General features: G+C 45.7%; 1 protein-coding gene and 1 long non-coding RNA gene across 5 annotated transcripts in view; one reads left to right on the top strand and one right to left on the bottom strand.

The window, feature by feature from the left end:
* MDC1 (mediator of DNA damage checkpoint 1) overlaps positions 1 to 5,083 on the bottom strand; it is a 30,043-nt gene extending 24,960 nt beyond the window's left edge. The window contains exons 1-4 of one of the 4 annotated variants that reach the window (XM_069746470.1): positions 5,035 to 5,083; positions 2,980 to 3,095; positions 2,439 to 2,885; positions 343 to 427 (exon numbers count right to left, since the gene is read on the bottom strand). In XM_069746470.1, coding sequence (XP_069602571.1) covers positions 343 to 427; positions 2,439 to 2,885; positions 2,980 to 3,094 — 647 coding nt within the window. In that variant the 5' untranslated portion in view covers position 3,095; positions 5,035 to 5,083. Of the gene's footprint in view, positions 1 to 342; positions 428 to 2,438; positions 2,886 to 2,979; positions 3,096 to 4,987 lie in introns of all 4 variants that reach the window. The other 3 variants (XM_069746468.1, XM_069746469.1, XM_069746467.1) reach the window with 3 other exon arrangements.
* Positions 5,084 to 5,309: 226 nt separating this feature from the next.
* Positions 5,310 to 13,928, top strand: LOC138667140 (uncharacterized). Its single transcript, XR_011318613.1, has 3 exons — positions 5,310 to 5,439; positions 5,858 to 6,036; positions 12,758 to 13,928. It is a non-coding gene; the product is annotated as an uncharacterized lncRNA (long non-coding RNA).
* Positions 13,929 to 15,860: the final 1,932 nt, after the last annotated feature.

Here is a 15,860-nt window from a genome sequence, read left to right as displayed (position 1 = left end):
GCATATAAAGAATTTAATAGTAATTCCTGTGTTCCCAGGTCCATATGTGTGCATTTATCCACTGAATCTTTTTAAACAGCTGTGTGTTAATATTTGTTAAATAATTTTTTTTTTTTTAATTTTTCCTTGTCATGTGCTTCAGTTATTTGTAGGTAGTATGCTATTTTGGAAGCACCATTTGTGACTAGGTCATTTCTTTTTGGTTATATACAGGGCAATACAAGTTGACACGAATAATCCACAAGTAACAGATGCAGATTTTGTTGCCGATCTGTGACCAAATCCACAGAAGTTTTTCGCAATGTGTGAACGTGGCTTTAGCATTGTGATGACAAATCTGACCTTTCAGGTACAATGGTGTCTGCAGCGGGGGTACAAATGGTTCCCGAATGTGAGGTCTTGTGACTGTCCTTGAAAGATCCACAACCTGCAACAACATAAGTAACCGGAGATGAGGAACATTCAGAGATGCACAAGTCATTGCTTTTTAACTATTATTGGAAACAAATTTTTTACTCTGATGCTATGGATTTGCAGGAAAGTCTCAAGGTTTGTCTTCCTTGTATCGGCCTATGCACAGCACACCGGTAACAGTAACACAAAGGTAAGCGGCCATTACATCATATTCACTATAGATCCGGGCATAGGTCAGTGCACAGAGCACACATCGCGCCTCCCCTGCCGATCCTTCACACAATGCTACTCCATATGCCAGCAGAGCAATCAGCTGATAAGAGACATCATATTTGTCCCCTGTTACTCAAGGCTTCAAGGTTAATCTGTCATCCAGCAGGAACAGCTATTGTACCCTGTGATATCACACAGTACAAGTGCACCAACAAGGATCACTGGGGAGGAGGGAAATTAGGGAACAAAAAACACAACCAACTTATATTCCCCACAAAAAATGACAATTTGAGTATCTTTGCTTTAAAATGTGCATATCGCTGTTCCTCAGTTATTCTTTCTGGAATAGTGTGCACTGTTTGTTAAATTCAGAGCTTGTGGACCAAACTAGTCAAGATGCATCACATTAACACAGCGCTTGGGTGAAGAAAAAGTTATCAGCTTCACCCTGTGCTGCCTCGCAGGAAATCGCACTCGCTGGATCACCAAACCTTATCACAAATTCATCAAGAAAGAAAATGAGAAGAAAAAAAAAAGAAAGACCAGAGGAAGGGAACAAAGAATGGGAGCATCAAAAAAGAAATGAGGGAAAGAAGAGCAGAGGAAGGGAAGAAAGAATGGGAGCATCACAGAAAAGAAATGAAGGGAAAGAAGAGCAGAGGAAGGGAAGAAAGAATGGGAGCATCAAAGAAATGAAGGGAAAGAAGAGCAGAGGAAGGGAAGAAAGAATGGGAGCATCAAAGAAAAGAAATGAAGGGAAAGGGCAGAGGAAGGGAAGAAAGAATGGGAGCATCAAAGAAAAGAAATGAGGGAAAGAAGAGCAGAGGAAGGGAAGAAAGAATGGGATCATCAAAGAAAAGAAATGATGGAAAGAAGAGCAGAGAAAGGGAAGAAAGTATGGGAGCATCAAAGAAAAGAAGGGGAAGAGCAGAGGAAGGGAAGAAAGAATGGGAGCATCACAGAAAAGAAATGAGGGAAAGAAGAGCAGAGGAAGGGAAGAAAGAATGGGAGCATCAAAGAAAAGAAATTAGGGAAAGAGCAGAGGAAGGGAAGAAAGAATGGGAGCATCAAAGAAAAGAAATGAAGGGAAAGGGCAGAGGAAGGGAAGAAAGAATGGGAGCATCAAAGAAAAGAAATGAAGGGAAAGAAGAGCAAAGGAAGGGAAGAAAGAATGGGATCATCAAAGAAAAGAAATGATGGAAAGAAGAGCAGAGAAAGGGAAGAAAGTATGGGAGCATCAAAGAAAAGAAGGGGAAGAGCAGAGGAAGGGAAGAAAGAATGGGAGCATCACAGAAAAGAAATGAGGGAAAGAAGAGCAGAGGAAGGGAAGAAAGTATGGGAGCATCAAAGAAAAGAAATGAGGGAAAGAAGAGCAAAAGAAGGGAAGAAAGAATTGCAGCATCAAAGAAAAGAAATGAAGGGAAAGAGCAGAGGAAGGGAAGAAAGAATTGGAGCATCAAAGAAAATAAATGAAGGGAAAGAGCAGAGGAGGGGAAGAAAGAATGGGAGCATCAAAGAAAAGGAAAGAGCAGAGGAAGGGAAGAAAGAATGGGAGCATCAAAGAAAAGGAAAGCAGAGGAAGGGACGAAAGAATGGGAGCATCAAAGAAAAGAAATGAAGGGAAGAAGAGCAAAGGGAAGAAAGAATGGGAGCATCAAAGAAAAGAAATGAGAGAAAAACAGAGCGCACGAGAAGAGGAACAAACAGATAAATAAAAGTATCATGAAAGATTAAAATAAAGGGGAAAAAAATGGATATAACAAAAAAAAAAAAAAAAAAGAACACATATCTAGACCCAGAACAATCCGTACCACCATCATTCCATCGCGACTGTCCCTCCTCTTTGTCGTCTTCATCTCCGGAGTCTCTCGCCAGCACAGCCCCCCGTGCTATCCTCCGTATAGCAGCGCCTGGCGTTTTTTCTATTGCCAGCGCTCCCTGAGTAGCGGGCACCAGCACAGAATCATCCTCACTCTCTGCGACACCCGTCCTCTCCGCCACATTCTCCTCTATGGTGTATCGACAAGCCACGTCAGCGAACAGCAGGAAGTCGCCGCCAGACAGGGAGTAGCGTACGTGCGGGGCGAGGGCCGTCTTGCCGCGCCGTGTCTTGTTTAGGCTTCCATTGTCACAAATAGTGTGACAATCCCCGCTCACGTCCAGAATCGCATGTTTCTTGGACACAGACTGTGCCGGCAGGGTGATATCACAGCTTGCATGACGGCCAATGAGATTTTGGCCTCGGTAGATGGAGAAATCTGCAGGAAATGTGAATAGACGAATTAGGAAATCGAGAGCGCTAATAAACCTGTGAGGTCAGAGTAAGAGAAGGCATGGAGGCGCCTCGCTCACCCTGGGCTGGTCCATGGATCCCAGCAAACATGTGCAGATTGCCTACAGGCCTGTCTCTAGTGCTCGTCTCTTCCTCGGTGTCTTCATTATGGTCGAGGCGCTGAGTCTCATCCATCCTGTACAGTGATGAGAAAGAGTCAACCTTCCGAGAAACCTAAAGGCCCCCACACATTATACTAGAGGAGCCCACTTATATCAGCGGCTCAACCAACAGTCTGATGAACGGGCATGGGGACCGCCATGGGGGAGAGAAGGACTCGCCACATCTGGTTCTGGACTGTGGAACAGTTGTTCTCTGTGGAAGAAGCTGCCATTAGAGGAGTCTGTGTGTTTTTTGAGGGAAGGTCTACCAGTCTATGGAGGTGTCGGGACAGACTGTGGTTGATTTTTGGGGGCTTAAACTATAAAGGGGGGATGTGCAGAGCAGAGCATCATCAGTAAGGCTCTGAAAAGCCTACGCCAAGCAGGAAAATCACATGTGCCACCTCATTATGCCAGCGCAGGATTCATGGGCACAACAGCATGAGAGTCCGTAGACCCATCACTCAGGCCGGCCTCACATTCCACACATAGTTGGGCGGTTAATGATTAATCATGGCGCACTATGGACCAGACACACAGTGGTCACTGTCCGGAGAGGACCTTTACCACCGAGACGTCATAAAGAAGAGCTGTGACCACAATGGTGCATTCTGTGACGGAAAATGGACGCCCATGATGTCACAGGATGACATCACTCAGCAGGAGGAGTCGGCCTGAAGGGCCATCCCCATCTTCATAGACGGTTATTGTGGGAAATGTAACTACAAGCACTTTACGGCTTATTAAAATGTTCAACCATTCTTGAAATATTAACACTTTTTTGTGTACAGCTCGTTGCCTAGGAGACCGACCGCCGCTGCTCTCAAGCACTGCGCTGAAGATGGCCATGATTAAGAGGTGGCAGCGCGCTTCAGCGATCCTGGAAAACAACAATAGAAAAGAGCAGAGGTGGTCGGTCTCCTAGGCAACGAGCTGTAAACAAAAAATGTTAAAGGGACTCTGTCACCTGAATTTGGCGGGACTGGTTTTGGGTCATATGGGCGGAGTTTTCGGGTGTTTGATTCACCCTTTCCTTACCCGCTGGCTGCATACTGGCTGCAATATTGGATTGAAGTTCATTCTCTGTCCTCCGTAGTACACGCCTGCGCAAAGCAATCTTGCCTTGCGCAGGCATGTACTATGGAGGACAGAGAATGAACTTCAATCCAATATTGCAGCCAGCGGGTAAGGAAAGGGTGAATCAAACACCCGAAAACTCCGCCCATATGACCCAAAACCAGTCCCGCCAAATTCAGGTGACAGGTTCCCTTTAACATCTCAAGAACGGTGAGAGTGATCCGACACTAGTCATCTAGGAAGATGGGAATACCCCTTTATAGTTCGGGAGGGCCGACATCTACGTATCCCCCCCCCCCCCATCAGCCACATATGGGAGAGGTGATCTACGTGATTTATGGAAATGGCGACCTCCCCATTACGAATCAAGAAGACGCGTGCCATCTCCATCCCGCCTGTTCTCAGAGGGGGCAGATGTCACTTTACGCTCACTCAATGACACGATTTGATTGGCTGTTTGCAGGGAAACTCCATTTTTGGCTACCAGAGTGCCTCCTACAGGTGCACGCCGCCATATTGTCGTAGCCTAACTCTAGGAAAAGTTTTGGCCAAACTTTTTACCCTGAACAAAAAAAAAAAAACAAACATCCAAATCTCCGAGTGACCATATATCTGCTACCACAGCCCCCAGTCCTGAGCTGGAGCCTTACACCACCTAGCACCAGCTGGTGTGGGCAGCAGAGCCGCTCAGCGCCCTTCCCCCCGCAGCCTGGCACACTCCTGCACTTTGTCCTGTGCCCCCAAGTCCATGGCCACCTCCAGGGCAGACGTCCCAGCCTGACAGGCCGCCCTGCCCCCCACAGCACGTCCCCTCACACGCTGTGCACTCGGCACACGGGACGCTACGTACACAGACACGGGCACAGACGAGGTATATACGAGCAGACATGTCCACACCTCACTTCCTGCCTCTCTCCCGCTGCTCCAATGCACTCTGCACGCTCGCCACGCCCACTTCTCAGCATCTCCCCTCCCGATAGGGCGGTACGCCTGTCACTCATTCCCGCCTCTCGGGTTGGAATCCGTTTAAACAAATGCGTGACGTCACGGCGGTAGGCGTCACCTTTTCCATTACGCCCTTCCGATTGGCTGACGAATTATAAGTTCGCAGTCAAAGAATGCCGCGCGGTAGAGGAGTAATTATGTGTGTGACTGGTGTCCGCGGCGCAGGAGCCATTTTGATTGAGGAGCTGCAATTAATCTCTCGCCGTGCAAATGGCCGCTGCCCTGTTTTCAGAAGTTCGTTTTTCCATGTCCGAGGCCATTGTGACTCCTCCTCACCTCACGGTGTTTGTGTTTCCAGTCAGTCATCACCAATAATAATAATAATAATAATTTTTTTTTTTTTTTGTAACACCTCTGCTTGCTGTGAATGACTAGACACCATTATTTAACCCTTTCCCTCCTTCTTCCATAACCGTCAAACTTGTGCAGGTTTTTTTTTTTATATATATATATATTTTACTAGTTAAAATAAATGTTAGTACTTTTTATTTATAGAACATTTGCTTTGCGTCACTTTATTATTTTTTTCCCGTGTTGAGGTTTTTATTAATGGCAATTTGGGTTACATGTGAATTTTGAACGATTTTTATTGTTTTTTTTGAGGGGGGGGGGGGAGGAATAATACTAAAAAACATATTGTGAGGAGAGTAAGGTTGAAAGTTTTTTGTTTTATTGATCTTTAAAGCTTTATTTTTTATCTTTTTAATCTTTCTAGATCAGGGATTGTTAACCTCCAACCCACAGAAGGTCAAAAGTAAAAACGTGGACAAAGCCGTGAGCCATCCTTGATATTTATATATATAAAATAAAAAATGGACCCATCTCATCGGCATTCTTGCACCCTTGTTAGATGGGTCCGCTGCACCCTGTTAGTGCATTTGGAGGCGTGGGCAGGTAAACATCCTTTTTTCTGCTGTTTTTTTTTTTTTTTTACATTTATTGGAGGATTTTTAAGTCCTCTTTTTGCTGCTCAGTGTCAGTAATAGTGCTGGGACTCGAAAACGTGAGGAACCTTGACGTGGGTTGCGATCTTGCGTATTTTGGCCATAATATCGACTAATACCTGTGTTTTTTGCACTTTATCTTTCAGGGTGCAGTTGGGCCCATTTGGCTCTGTAAACTGTGGTGTCTGTTCACATTGGATGCATTTTGTTTAGCACTGGGCAGCCCGCCTAAGCTAATAGTATGGGCGTCACCAATAGGCTGTAAGCCAGATGATCTGCATCGCCTGTGTGTGAACTGCGCCTCATACAGACCTTTTTGGTGCATTAATATGCCAAACAACCACTTCCCCATGGATTGGCAGGTTGTGAGTGGTTGGCTCATCGGCATTATTGCACCTGTGTTAAAGGGACTCTGTCACCTGAATTTGGCGGGACTGGTTTTGGGTCATATGGGCAGAGGTTTTGGGTGTTTGATTCACCCTTTCCTTACCCGCTGGCTGCATGCTGGCTGCAATATTGGATTGAAGTTCATTCTCTGTCCTCCATAGTACACGCCTGCGCAAAGCAATCTTGCCTTGTGCAGGTGTGTACTATGGAGGACAGAGAATGACCTTCAATCCAATATTGCAGCCAGCATGCAGCCAGCGGGTAAGGAAAGGGTGAATCAAACACCCGAAAACTCCGCCCATATGACCCAAAACCAGTCCCGCCAAATTCAGATGACAGGTTCCCTTTAAATGGGTCCACTGCACACTGTTAGGCTATGTTCACACGCTGCGGATTTTGATGTGGATCCCCAGCGTTTCCGCAGCAGTTTCCCATGCGTTTACAGTACAATGTAAACCTATGGGAAACGCAATCTGCAGTGCACATGCTGCGGGAAAAAACGCAGCGGTTTACATTCCGCAGCATGTGGAATCCGCAGCGGTTTTACACCTGCTCCATAATAGAAAACCGCAGTGGAATCCGCTCAAAAACTGCTGTAAATCCGCAGGTAAAAGGCAGTGCCTTTTACCTGCGGTTTTCACAAATCATCTGCTGAAAAATCCTCAGACCTCAAGAATACGTGTGCACATAACCTTAGTGCATTTGTTTGGGGGCCTTCGCAGACTTTTCCACAATACCATGCAGCTGTTGGGACACATGGTATAGCACAGTCAATCAAGATGCACTATCACAGCCTGTATAAAAATCGATGCAGGGAATGCAGCTGCCATTTTGTGAAGCTGCATAGTGAGTGGACGTCACAGCTTCACAATAGAGGGACACAGAAAATAAATATTACATATCCCAACCCAGCAGAGAAGAACACCTACTTTCTGTTTATCCATAACATTTGCAGGCTATTGTGCTGTGGAGCGTCACATGGATTAGCCCAGCTTCATTGTGCCTGTGGTGACGCATGTACCCATTCGTTGCCTCTAAACCGTCTCCCCCAGATATGTGCAGACGACGTGCTGCCCTCTTTTATTAGTCTACACATTTCTCTCCATAACCTTCATAAACTCCTGTGTGACTTTGGCCAACTATCGGGGTACAACGTCAATACTGCGCAGACTGAAGCCGCCCGATTCCTAAACATCTCTGAAACTCAATCGAGGCAAATCAAAAGAAGCTTCTGAAATCAATCGCTTGCTCAGATATTTAGGTGTTAATTTAACCAGCGCTCCATATGTGGAAATACGATGTCTTCTAGATAAAGGGACATCCTTCCATATATCGACTATCGAGATGACTATACTACAGAAACTACTTTATATACTGTATTTGAAACCCTTCCTATTCCCGTGCATCGTATGAGGAATCTCCAATCTGCCACTCGAAGGTTTGTTTTGGCTGGAAAACAGAATAAAGTTGCAAAATCCGTTTGTTTTTTTGGGGCCGGATAGTCTGAGTGGTTTATCTTCCAAATGTATACTATTACTGGGCGGCACATCTGAGACTGGTTCCCACCTGGATGAGACGAGATGGATGGAAGTAGAGAAGCTATGGCTGGCACCAGTCCTCCCAGCCTCTTTGCTTTATGATTTGCAGATGTGGACTGGCTCAAGTTTTAGTATGAGCCCAGCCTTACTACCAGCCTTTTGACTACAGGAAAATACCTTATTCATCAAGTCCTAGCTATATCCTATCCTTAATTTTCTCACTTGGTCCTTAAGGTACCGTCACACTCAGCGACACTGCAGCGATATAGACAACGAGTCGATTGCTGCAGCGTCGCTGTTTAGGTCGCTGTAGAGACGTCAAACACAGCAGCTCCAGAACGATGCAGGAGCGATCCAGTGACGTAACGGCGACTCACTTATCGTTCTCGCTGGTTGTTAGCTCCATGTAAAACATTGCTGGCGCAGTTGCTTTTGATGTCAAACATGACGATACACGCCGACCTGACGACCAAATAAAGTTCTGGACTTCTATCTCCAACCAGCGATATCACAGTGGGATCCAGATCGCTGCTGCGTGTCAAACAAAACGAGATCGCTATCCAGGACGCTGCAACGTCACGGATCGTTGTCGTTCTCGTTGTAAAGTTGCTGAGTGTGAAGGTACCTTTAATCCTATGGTTCCTCTGGTATTTGGGAAAGAGCCACCTGATTACTGTGGCACATATTGACAGCAGCACGTTATCGAATTGCTTATGCTAGACTCACGAGGATATTGGAAACCTAAAGTACTGTACTGCTTTACCTAATGATACCGGGACATCTCCTGACCTGCTCGTTATAGACATTACACCTCATTATCCCCCTCCTCCAACCTTCTCTTTCCTCATGTTCTTTCGTCATTTATTGTCAATATTTGCTTTATTCTTGTAGTTAGTTGTACTTTGTCATACGCCTTCTCCTAGTTTGATAAGTGACTTTATATAGATGAAGCTTCGCTTGTTTAATGTATTTTGCTGTCAAGGCTTTATTTTTGGATATCCACTGTTTTATTATTTTCTGATATGAAGGGTGTTCAATACGTTATCTATGCCAGCATGGTCTATCAGTTTGCAGAGCTGAACTTTTCTGTGCATGTTGAGACACGTACAATAGACTAGTCTGATGAAAGTAGTGGAAGTGACAGGATGGCAAGTACAGTACAGTGCGGCTCTACAAAGAAAGTGAAGGATTTGGAGCTTTGTTACATGATTACGTTCCTTACAAAGGAAGAAAAGAAGCCTAAAGGTACCGTCACATTAAGCGACGCTGCAGCAATATAGACAACGATGCCGATCGCTGCAGCATCGCTGTTTAGTCGTTGTGTGGTCGCTGGAGAGCTGTCACACAGACAGCTCTCCAGCGACCAACGATGCCGAAGTCCCCGGGTAACCAGGGTAAACATCGGGTTACTAAGCGCAGGGCCGGGCTTTTAGTAACCCGATGTTTACCCTGGTTACCATTGTAAATGTAAAAAAAAAAAAACACTACATACTTACATTCCGGTGTCTGTCGCGTCTCCCGGCGTCAGCTTCCCTGCACTGTGTAAGCGCCGGCCGTAAAGCAGAGCGGTGACGTCACCGCTGTGCTCTGCTTTATGGCCGGCCGGCGCTGACACAGTGCAGGGAAGCTGACGCCGGGGGACGCGACAGACACCGGAATGTAAGTATGTAGTGTTTGTTTTTTTTTACATTTACCATGGTAACCAGGGTAAATATCGGGTTACTAAGCGCGGCCCTGCGCTTAGTAACCCGATGTTTACCCTGGTTACAAGTGAAGACATCGCTGGATCGGCGTCACACACGCCGATTCAGTGATGTCAGCGGGTGATCCAGTGACGAAATAAAGTTCTGGCCTTCTAGCTCCGACCAGCGATGTCACAGCAGGATCCTGATCGCTGCTGTGTGTCAAACACGACGATATCGCTATCCAGGACGCTGCAACGTCACGGATCGCTATCGTTATCGTTCTAAAGTTGCTCAGTGTGAAGGTACCTTAAGGAAATCCATGAAAGGATGAATACTGCATGATGCACCTACTACGAAGTAAACATTTAGACCAAACAAGTTAAATGGAGTAAGGTATCAATTGAAGATGACCCCCAGTTCAGGACAATCCGTCAAAGCATCTTCTGAGGAAATGTGCCGTAAAATGAAGGCCGTGATTTTGGAAGATTGTCAGGTAAAAGTCAGTGTTGTAGCTCTTGGATTAGGTATTTCAGTTGGGCACAGTTTCCAGTATCATTCATGAAGTTTTGATAATGTGAAAGGTCAGTTCCCATGAATGTTGACGCCTGAGAAAAACTAATATTGCCAGAAATTTAGCCAAGAGAATTTAGACGTGCTTAGAAAAAATCCAGGAGACTTCTATTCTTGAATTATTACTGGTGAAGAAAGATGAGTCCACCACCATGATCCTGAGACCGAACAAGAGTCCATGCAATGGATGCACAAGGGGTCTCCAACTCCAAATAAATTTTCAAGTCCAGCAGTCTGATGTAAAATTATGGCAACAGTTTTTCAGGATGCAGAAGACGTTTTTATTACTAAAATTCACGCCACACAAGACAATTACTGGAGACACCTCTGCTTCAACAATGAAGGCGTTACATGATGCAACCAAAGAAAAATGCTGCAGGAGAAACGGTGTGTTGTGTGTTCTGCTCCACAACGATGCTCCAGCTCACAAGTCTCGCAAATCACAAGCTGCTATCAGGGAATGCGTCTTCATGGAGCTTAACCATCCACCCGATAGTCCAGACCCGGCTCCAAAGAGACGGTAACAGGGTTCATGCAGCAGCAAGAAGTCAGAATACGTACAGATGTGGCAAGATCTTTGAACAACTTGCTTTATCTCATTGCAATGTGCGCCTGTTACTTTGTAAAAACGTGAAAAGTTTATTAAAAATATAATAGAAAAAAACTAATGGATGGTTGATTTCAGTGCATACCCTCACTCTTACATAGTAACATAGTTAGGAAGGCCGAAAAAAGACATTTGTCCATCCAGTTCAGCCTATATTCCATCATAATAAATCCCCAGATCTACGTCCTTCTACAGAACCTAATAATTGTATGATACAATATTGTTCTGCTCCAGGAAGACATCCAGGCCTCTCTTGAACCCCTCGACTGAGATCGCCATGACCACCTCCTCAGGCAAGCAATTCCAGATTCTCACTGCCCTAACAGTAAAGAATCCTCTTCTATGTTGGTGGAAAAACCTTTTCTCCTCCAGACGCAAAGAATGCCCCCTTGTGCCCGTCACCTTCATTGGTATAAACAAATCCTCAGCGAGATATTTGTATTGTCCCCTTATATACTTATACATGGTTATTAGATCGCCCCTCAGTCGTCTTTTTTCTAGACTAAATAATCCTAATTTCGCTAATCTATCTAGGTATTGTAGTTCTCCCATCCCCTTTATTAATTTTGTTGCCCTCCTTTGTACTCTCTCTAGTTCCATTATATCCTTCCTGAGCACCGGTGCCCAAAACTGGACACAGTACTCCATGTGCGGTCTAACTAGGGATTTGTACAGAGGCAGTATAATGCTCTCATCATGTGTATCCAGACCTCTTTTAATGCACCCCATGATCCTGTTTGCCTTGGCAGCTGCTGCCTGGCACTGGCTGCTCCAGGTAAGTTTATCATTAACTAGGATCCCCAAGTCCTTCTCCCTGTCAGATTTACCCAGTGGTTTCCCGTTCAGTGTGTAATGGTGATATTGATTCCTTCTTCCCATGTGTATGACCTTACATTTATCATTGTTAAACCTCATCTGCCACCTTTCAGCCCAAGTTTCCAACCTATCCAGATCCATCTGTAGCTGAATACTATCTTCTCTTGTATTAACTGCTTTACATAGTTTTGTATCATCTGCAAATATCGATATTTTACTGTGTAAACCTTCTACCAGATCATTAATGAATATGTTGAAGAGAACAGGTCCCAATACCGACCCCTGGGGTAACCCACTGGTCACAGCGACCCAGTTAGAGAATATACCATTTATAACCACCCTCTGCTTTCTATCACTAAGCCAGTTACTAACCCATTTACACACATTTTCCCCCAGGCCAAGCATTCTCATTTTGTGTACCAACCTCTTGTGCGGCACGGTATCAAACGCTTTGGAAAAATCGAGATATACCACGTCCAATGACTCACCGTGGTCCAGCCTATAGCTTACCTCTTCATAAAAACTGATTAGATTGGTTTGACAGGAGCGATTTCTCATAAACCCATGCTGATATGGAGTTAAACAGTTATTCTCATTGAGATAATCCAGAATAACATCCCTCAGAAACCCTTCAAATATTTTACCAACAACAGAGGTTAGACTTACTGGCCTATAATTTCCAGGTTCACTTTTAGAGCCCTTTTTGAATATTGGCACCACATTTGCTATGCGCCAGTCCTGCGGAACAGACCCCGTCGCTATAGAGTCCCTAAAAATAAGAAATAATGGTTTATCTATTACATTACTTAGTTCTCTTAGTACTCGTGGGTGTATGCCATCCGGACCCGGAGATTTATCTATTTTGATCTTATTTAGCCGGTTTCGCACCTCTTCTTGGGTTAGATTGGTGACCCTTAATATAGGGTTTTCATTGTTTCTTGGGATTTCACCTAGTGTCAAGGTAAAAATATATGTCTTTATACTCTTTTGTACTTTTATATATACTTATGCTGTGAAACAATAAGTTTTTCCCCTTTGCTTGCTAATGCAAATTTAACTGTATTTAAGATGGCTGCCAGTATTCACCTTTGCCCCAGATTCGCCCTGCTGAAGAAGCAAGTTACACATTCCAGAAGGACAAGTATCATTTCTCTTGAAATGATACTTAAAGCGATGTGGACAAGATGTGGACAAAGGAAGATTCATCAGATGATGTCAGAGCCAACCAGAAGGACTGAATACTAGATACATTGCTTAACCCCCGCCTATCCCCGCCCTCTGCACACCTTCCCCCAATAGATCATATAATGTTGTGTATTAGAAAATAAAGTTGTTGTTGCTGTGACGTTACACACGAGCATGCAATGAGTTTGAACCAGCATTGTGTCTGACTCATTCTTATCCGGTACCAACATGCTTTTAATCTGATTTGGAATGACTGGTGGATGAAGGGTATTGTCGTGACGACCCCGACAATTTGGCGCAACCAACGTGGGGCGTGGCCTGCGATCCGAGACCCCCTGGACCCATGCCTGGACGTCCGTGGACGACACCCGTAGTGGCTGACCTCGAGGACTGATCACCCTCCAAACACGGTAAGTGGAGATCGCATACTATGTATGTGTCACACTTGCTAGTGTTTCAGCCGTTATTGGTTAGTCTGTGGTCTCCTTGGGTCTGGGGAGTGACCGGTCGAGTGGTGAGACCGAGCGCGATCCCGTGCCACGCTTCGAACCAGCAACTGAGAGACGTCGCACTCTGCGCGTCCTCGTGTACACCACACCTCCTCCACCGGTCATTGTACTCCATTCAACCACCCTACCCGTGACTGTTGCCTAGTAGTGATAGAGTGAAAGATTGAGAAGTTTGTGGATTGGGGGCGGCTTAGAGGAAGGGATAGGAGACGTGGCCTCTGTGATATTGCACGCACATACATCGGTAATTAAGACGTCCCAAGAGGGGGACCACCAGAAACACTTGCACACACTTGCACATATCGGTAATTAAGACGTCCCAAGAGGGGGACCACCAGAAACACTTGCACACATTTGCACATATCGGTAATTAAGACGTCCCAAGAGGGGGACCACCAGAAACACAGTGGAGGGGTCTCACTAGGAGACAGCCTCCCAACGTTTAGAATATCGTGACAGGACAGACTGTAATCACTGGTGTTCAGGTTAGGGAAAAATATTGAGCGCGAGGCTCTTTATTCATAGCACGTGGAGCGCGAGGCTCCGTGTTAGGACACAAGTGTTGCTGTCGCTGTCAGCGGTCTGCTGCAGAAGGGCGTAGTATTCTGTGAGTCATGTTGCGTCTCTTATAGCAGAAGAAGTCCGTGCCCCACGAGTTAAGTGAGGATGCTGTGGAAGTCAAGACAATAGTAGAGTCACGGGAGGGCAAGAAGGCAGTCAAGAATGTTGAGAGGTTGTACAAGCATGTAGGATTGCCCTCGAAAGGGAGATTGCAGCCGTCTATATGGCCAAATCTCATAGAGAACAAAAAGGGCATATTGAAAGATAAAGGACTGTTAGAACAAGCGCAAGCTCATCTGCGAGTTGCGCGAGGTTTAAAGAACGAGGAATGGAAAAAGGTTGATGGAGAGGGAGGATGAGAGGATGCAGAGCCCGTGTTTGGCTATAAAATACCTCAATCATTGGTTTTTCTAAGGTGTTTTGGCATATGAGTTGTGTGAAGGTTTTGTAGAAATTAATTGAGTCTGAGAACTGCTGTATTTCGTTGCTCTGTGTGGTTTTCCGAGACACCCAATGGGAGGGGTCAAACCGCTGCGTTATTGTTTTCTTTTGTGTTGAGGAATGCTGTAAATTCTTATTTCTGTGTTCGTAGCTGATGGGAGGGGTGAACCCCTGCGCGAATTGTTTTTTGACTTCTCCTCTTTGTGCTGCGGGCCAGAGAAAGGGGGGCCGGCTGCGCTGAAGAATATGGAGTTGTGTATATTCTGTCCTTGGTTCAGTACGTGCTGAGTCCAGAAGAACTTAACCTATTCTGTATCAGCAGCTGCAGCGATCTTTACTCGCTCTCTAGTCCCCCCCCCCCCCCCGCCGCAGTTTCAAGGACACGGCACGCAGCTCGGTTCCTTATCAGTGGCCCAAGAAACAGACTCCAGCCCCCCTCCCTTACACAAATCCAGTCTTACACTCCAATATCCATTTTAACCCTGTGTCTGGAAATCTCCCTCCCAAGCCTTGCTATGTTAATTCTCAGACCAAGAGCTTGTTTTAATTAGAGTAGATGGCAGACCCAATTGATAGACTCTCACAAAACCCATCCCTGTGGGACCTTCCCCTGAAGTTAAGGCCCCGTCACACATAGCGAGATCGCTAGCGAGATCGCTGCTGAGTCACAAGTTTTGTGACACAACAGCGATCTCAGTAGCGATCTCGCTATGTGTGACACGTACCAGCGATCAGGCCCCCGCTGTGAGATCGCTGGTCGTGTCGGAATGGCCTGGGCCATTTTTTGATCGTTGAGGTCCCGCTGACATCGCTGAATCGGCGTGTGTGACGCCGATTCAGCGATGTCTTTGCTGGTAACCAGGGTAAACATCGGGTAACTAAGCGCAGGGCCGCGCTTAGTAACCCGATGTTTACCCTGGTTACCATCGTTAAAGTAAAAAAAACAAACGCTACATACTTACCTACCGCTGTCTGTCCCCGGCGCTCTGCTTCTCTGGTCTGGCTGTGAGCGCCGGTCAGCCGGAAAGCAGAGCGGTGACGTCACCGCTCTGCTTTCCGGCCGCTGGATCGTTGGTCGCTGGAGAGCTGTCTGTGTGACAGCTCTCCAGCGACCAAACAGCGACGCTGCAGCGATCCGGATCGTTGTCGGTATCGCTGCAGCGTCGCTATGTGTGACGGGGCCTTAACTGCTCAGTTTGTAATCTCTCCCTTATGTCCGGTAAATTTACTGGGGACAGATTTATTATCACAAGTTCCGCTCCAGAATATAATTCCAAGATGATGGTCAAATGGTATTTATGTTATATAACCCCTATGCAGATGAGTATAATGAGATGTGTATCTCACATGTCCTTTCCCAATCAGTTTAAAAAAAAAAAAATAGGGGGATAGTGTCTCTAACCCTGGCAGTTAGAATATCCTTATGTCACGCTGCTTCAGTATGTAGGTAATTCATTTTTTTGTTTTCTCTAGTA

This window comes from Ranitomeya imitator, chromosome 2, assembly GCF_032444005.1.
Source record: "Ranitomeya imitator isolate aRanImi1 chromosome 2, aRanImi1.pri, whole genome shotgun sequence".
Lineage (NCBI taxonomy): Eukaryota > Metazoa > Chordata > Amphibia > Anura > Dendrobatidae > Ranitomeya > Ranitomeya imitator.
This window is presented reverse-complemented; position numbering and strand designations above follow the sequence as displayed.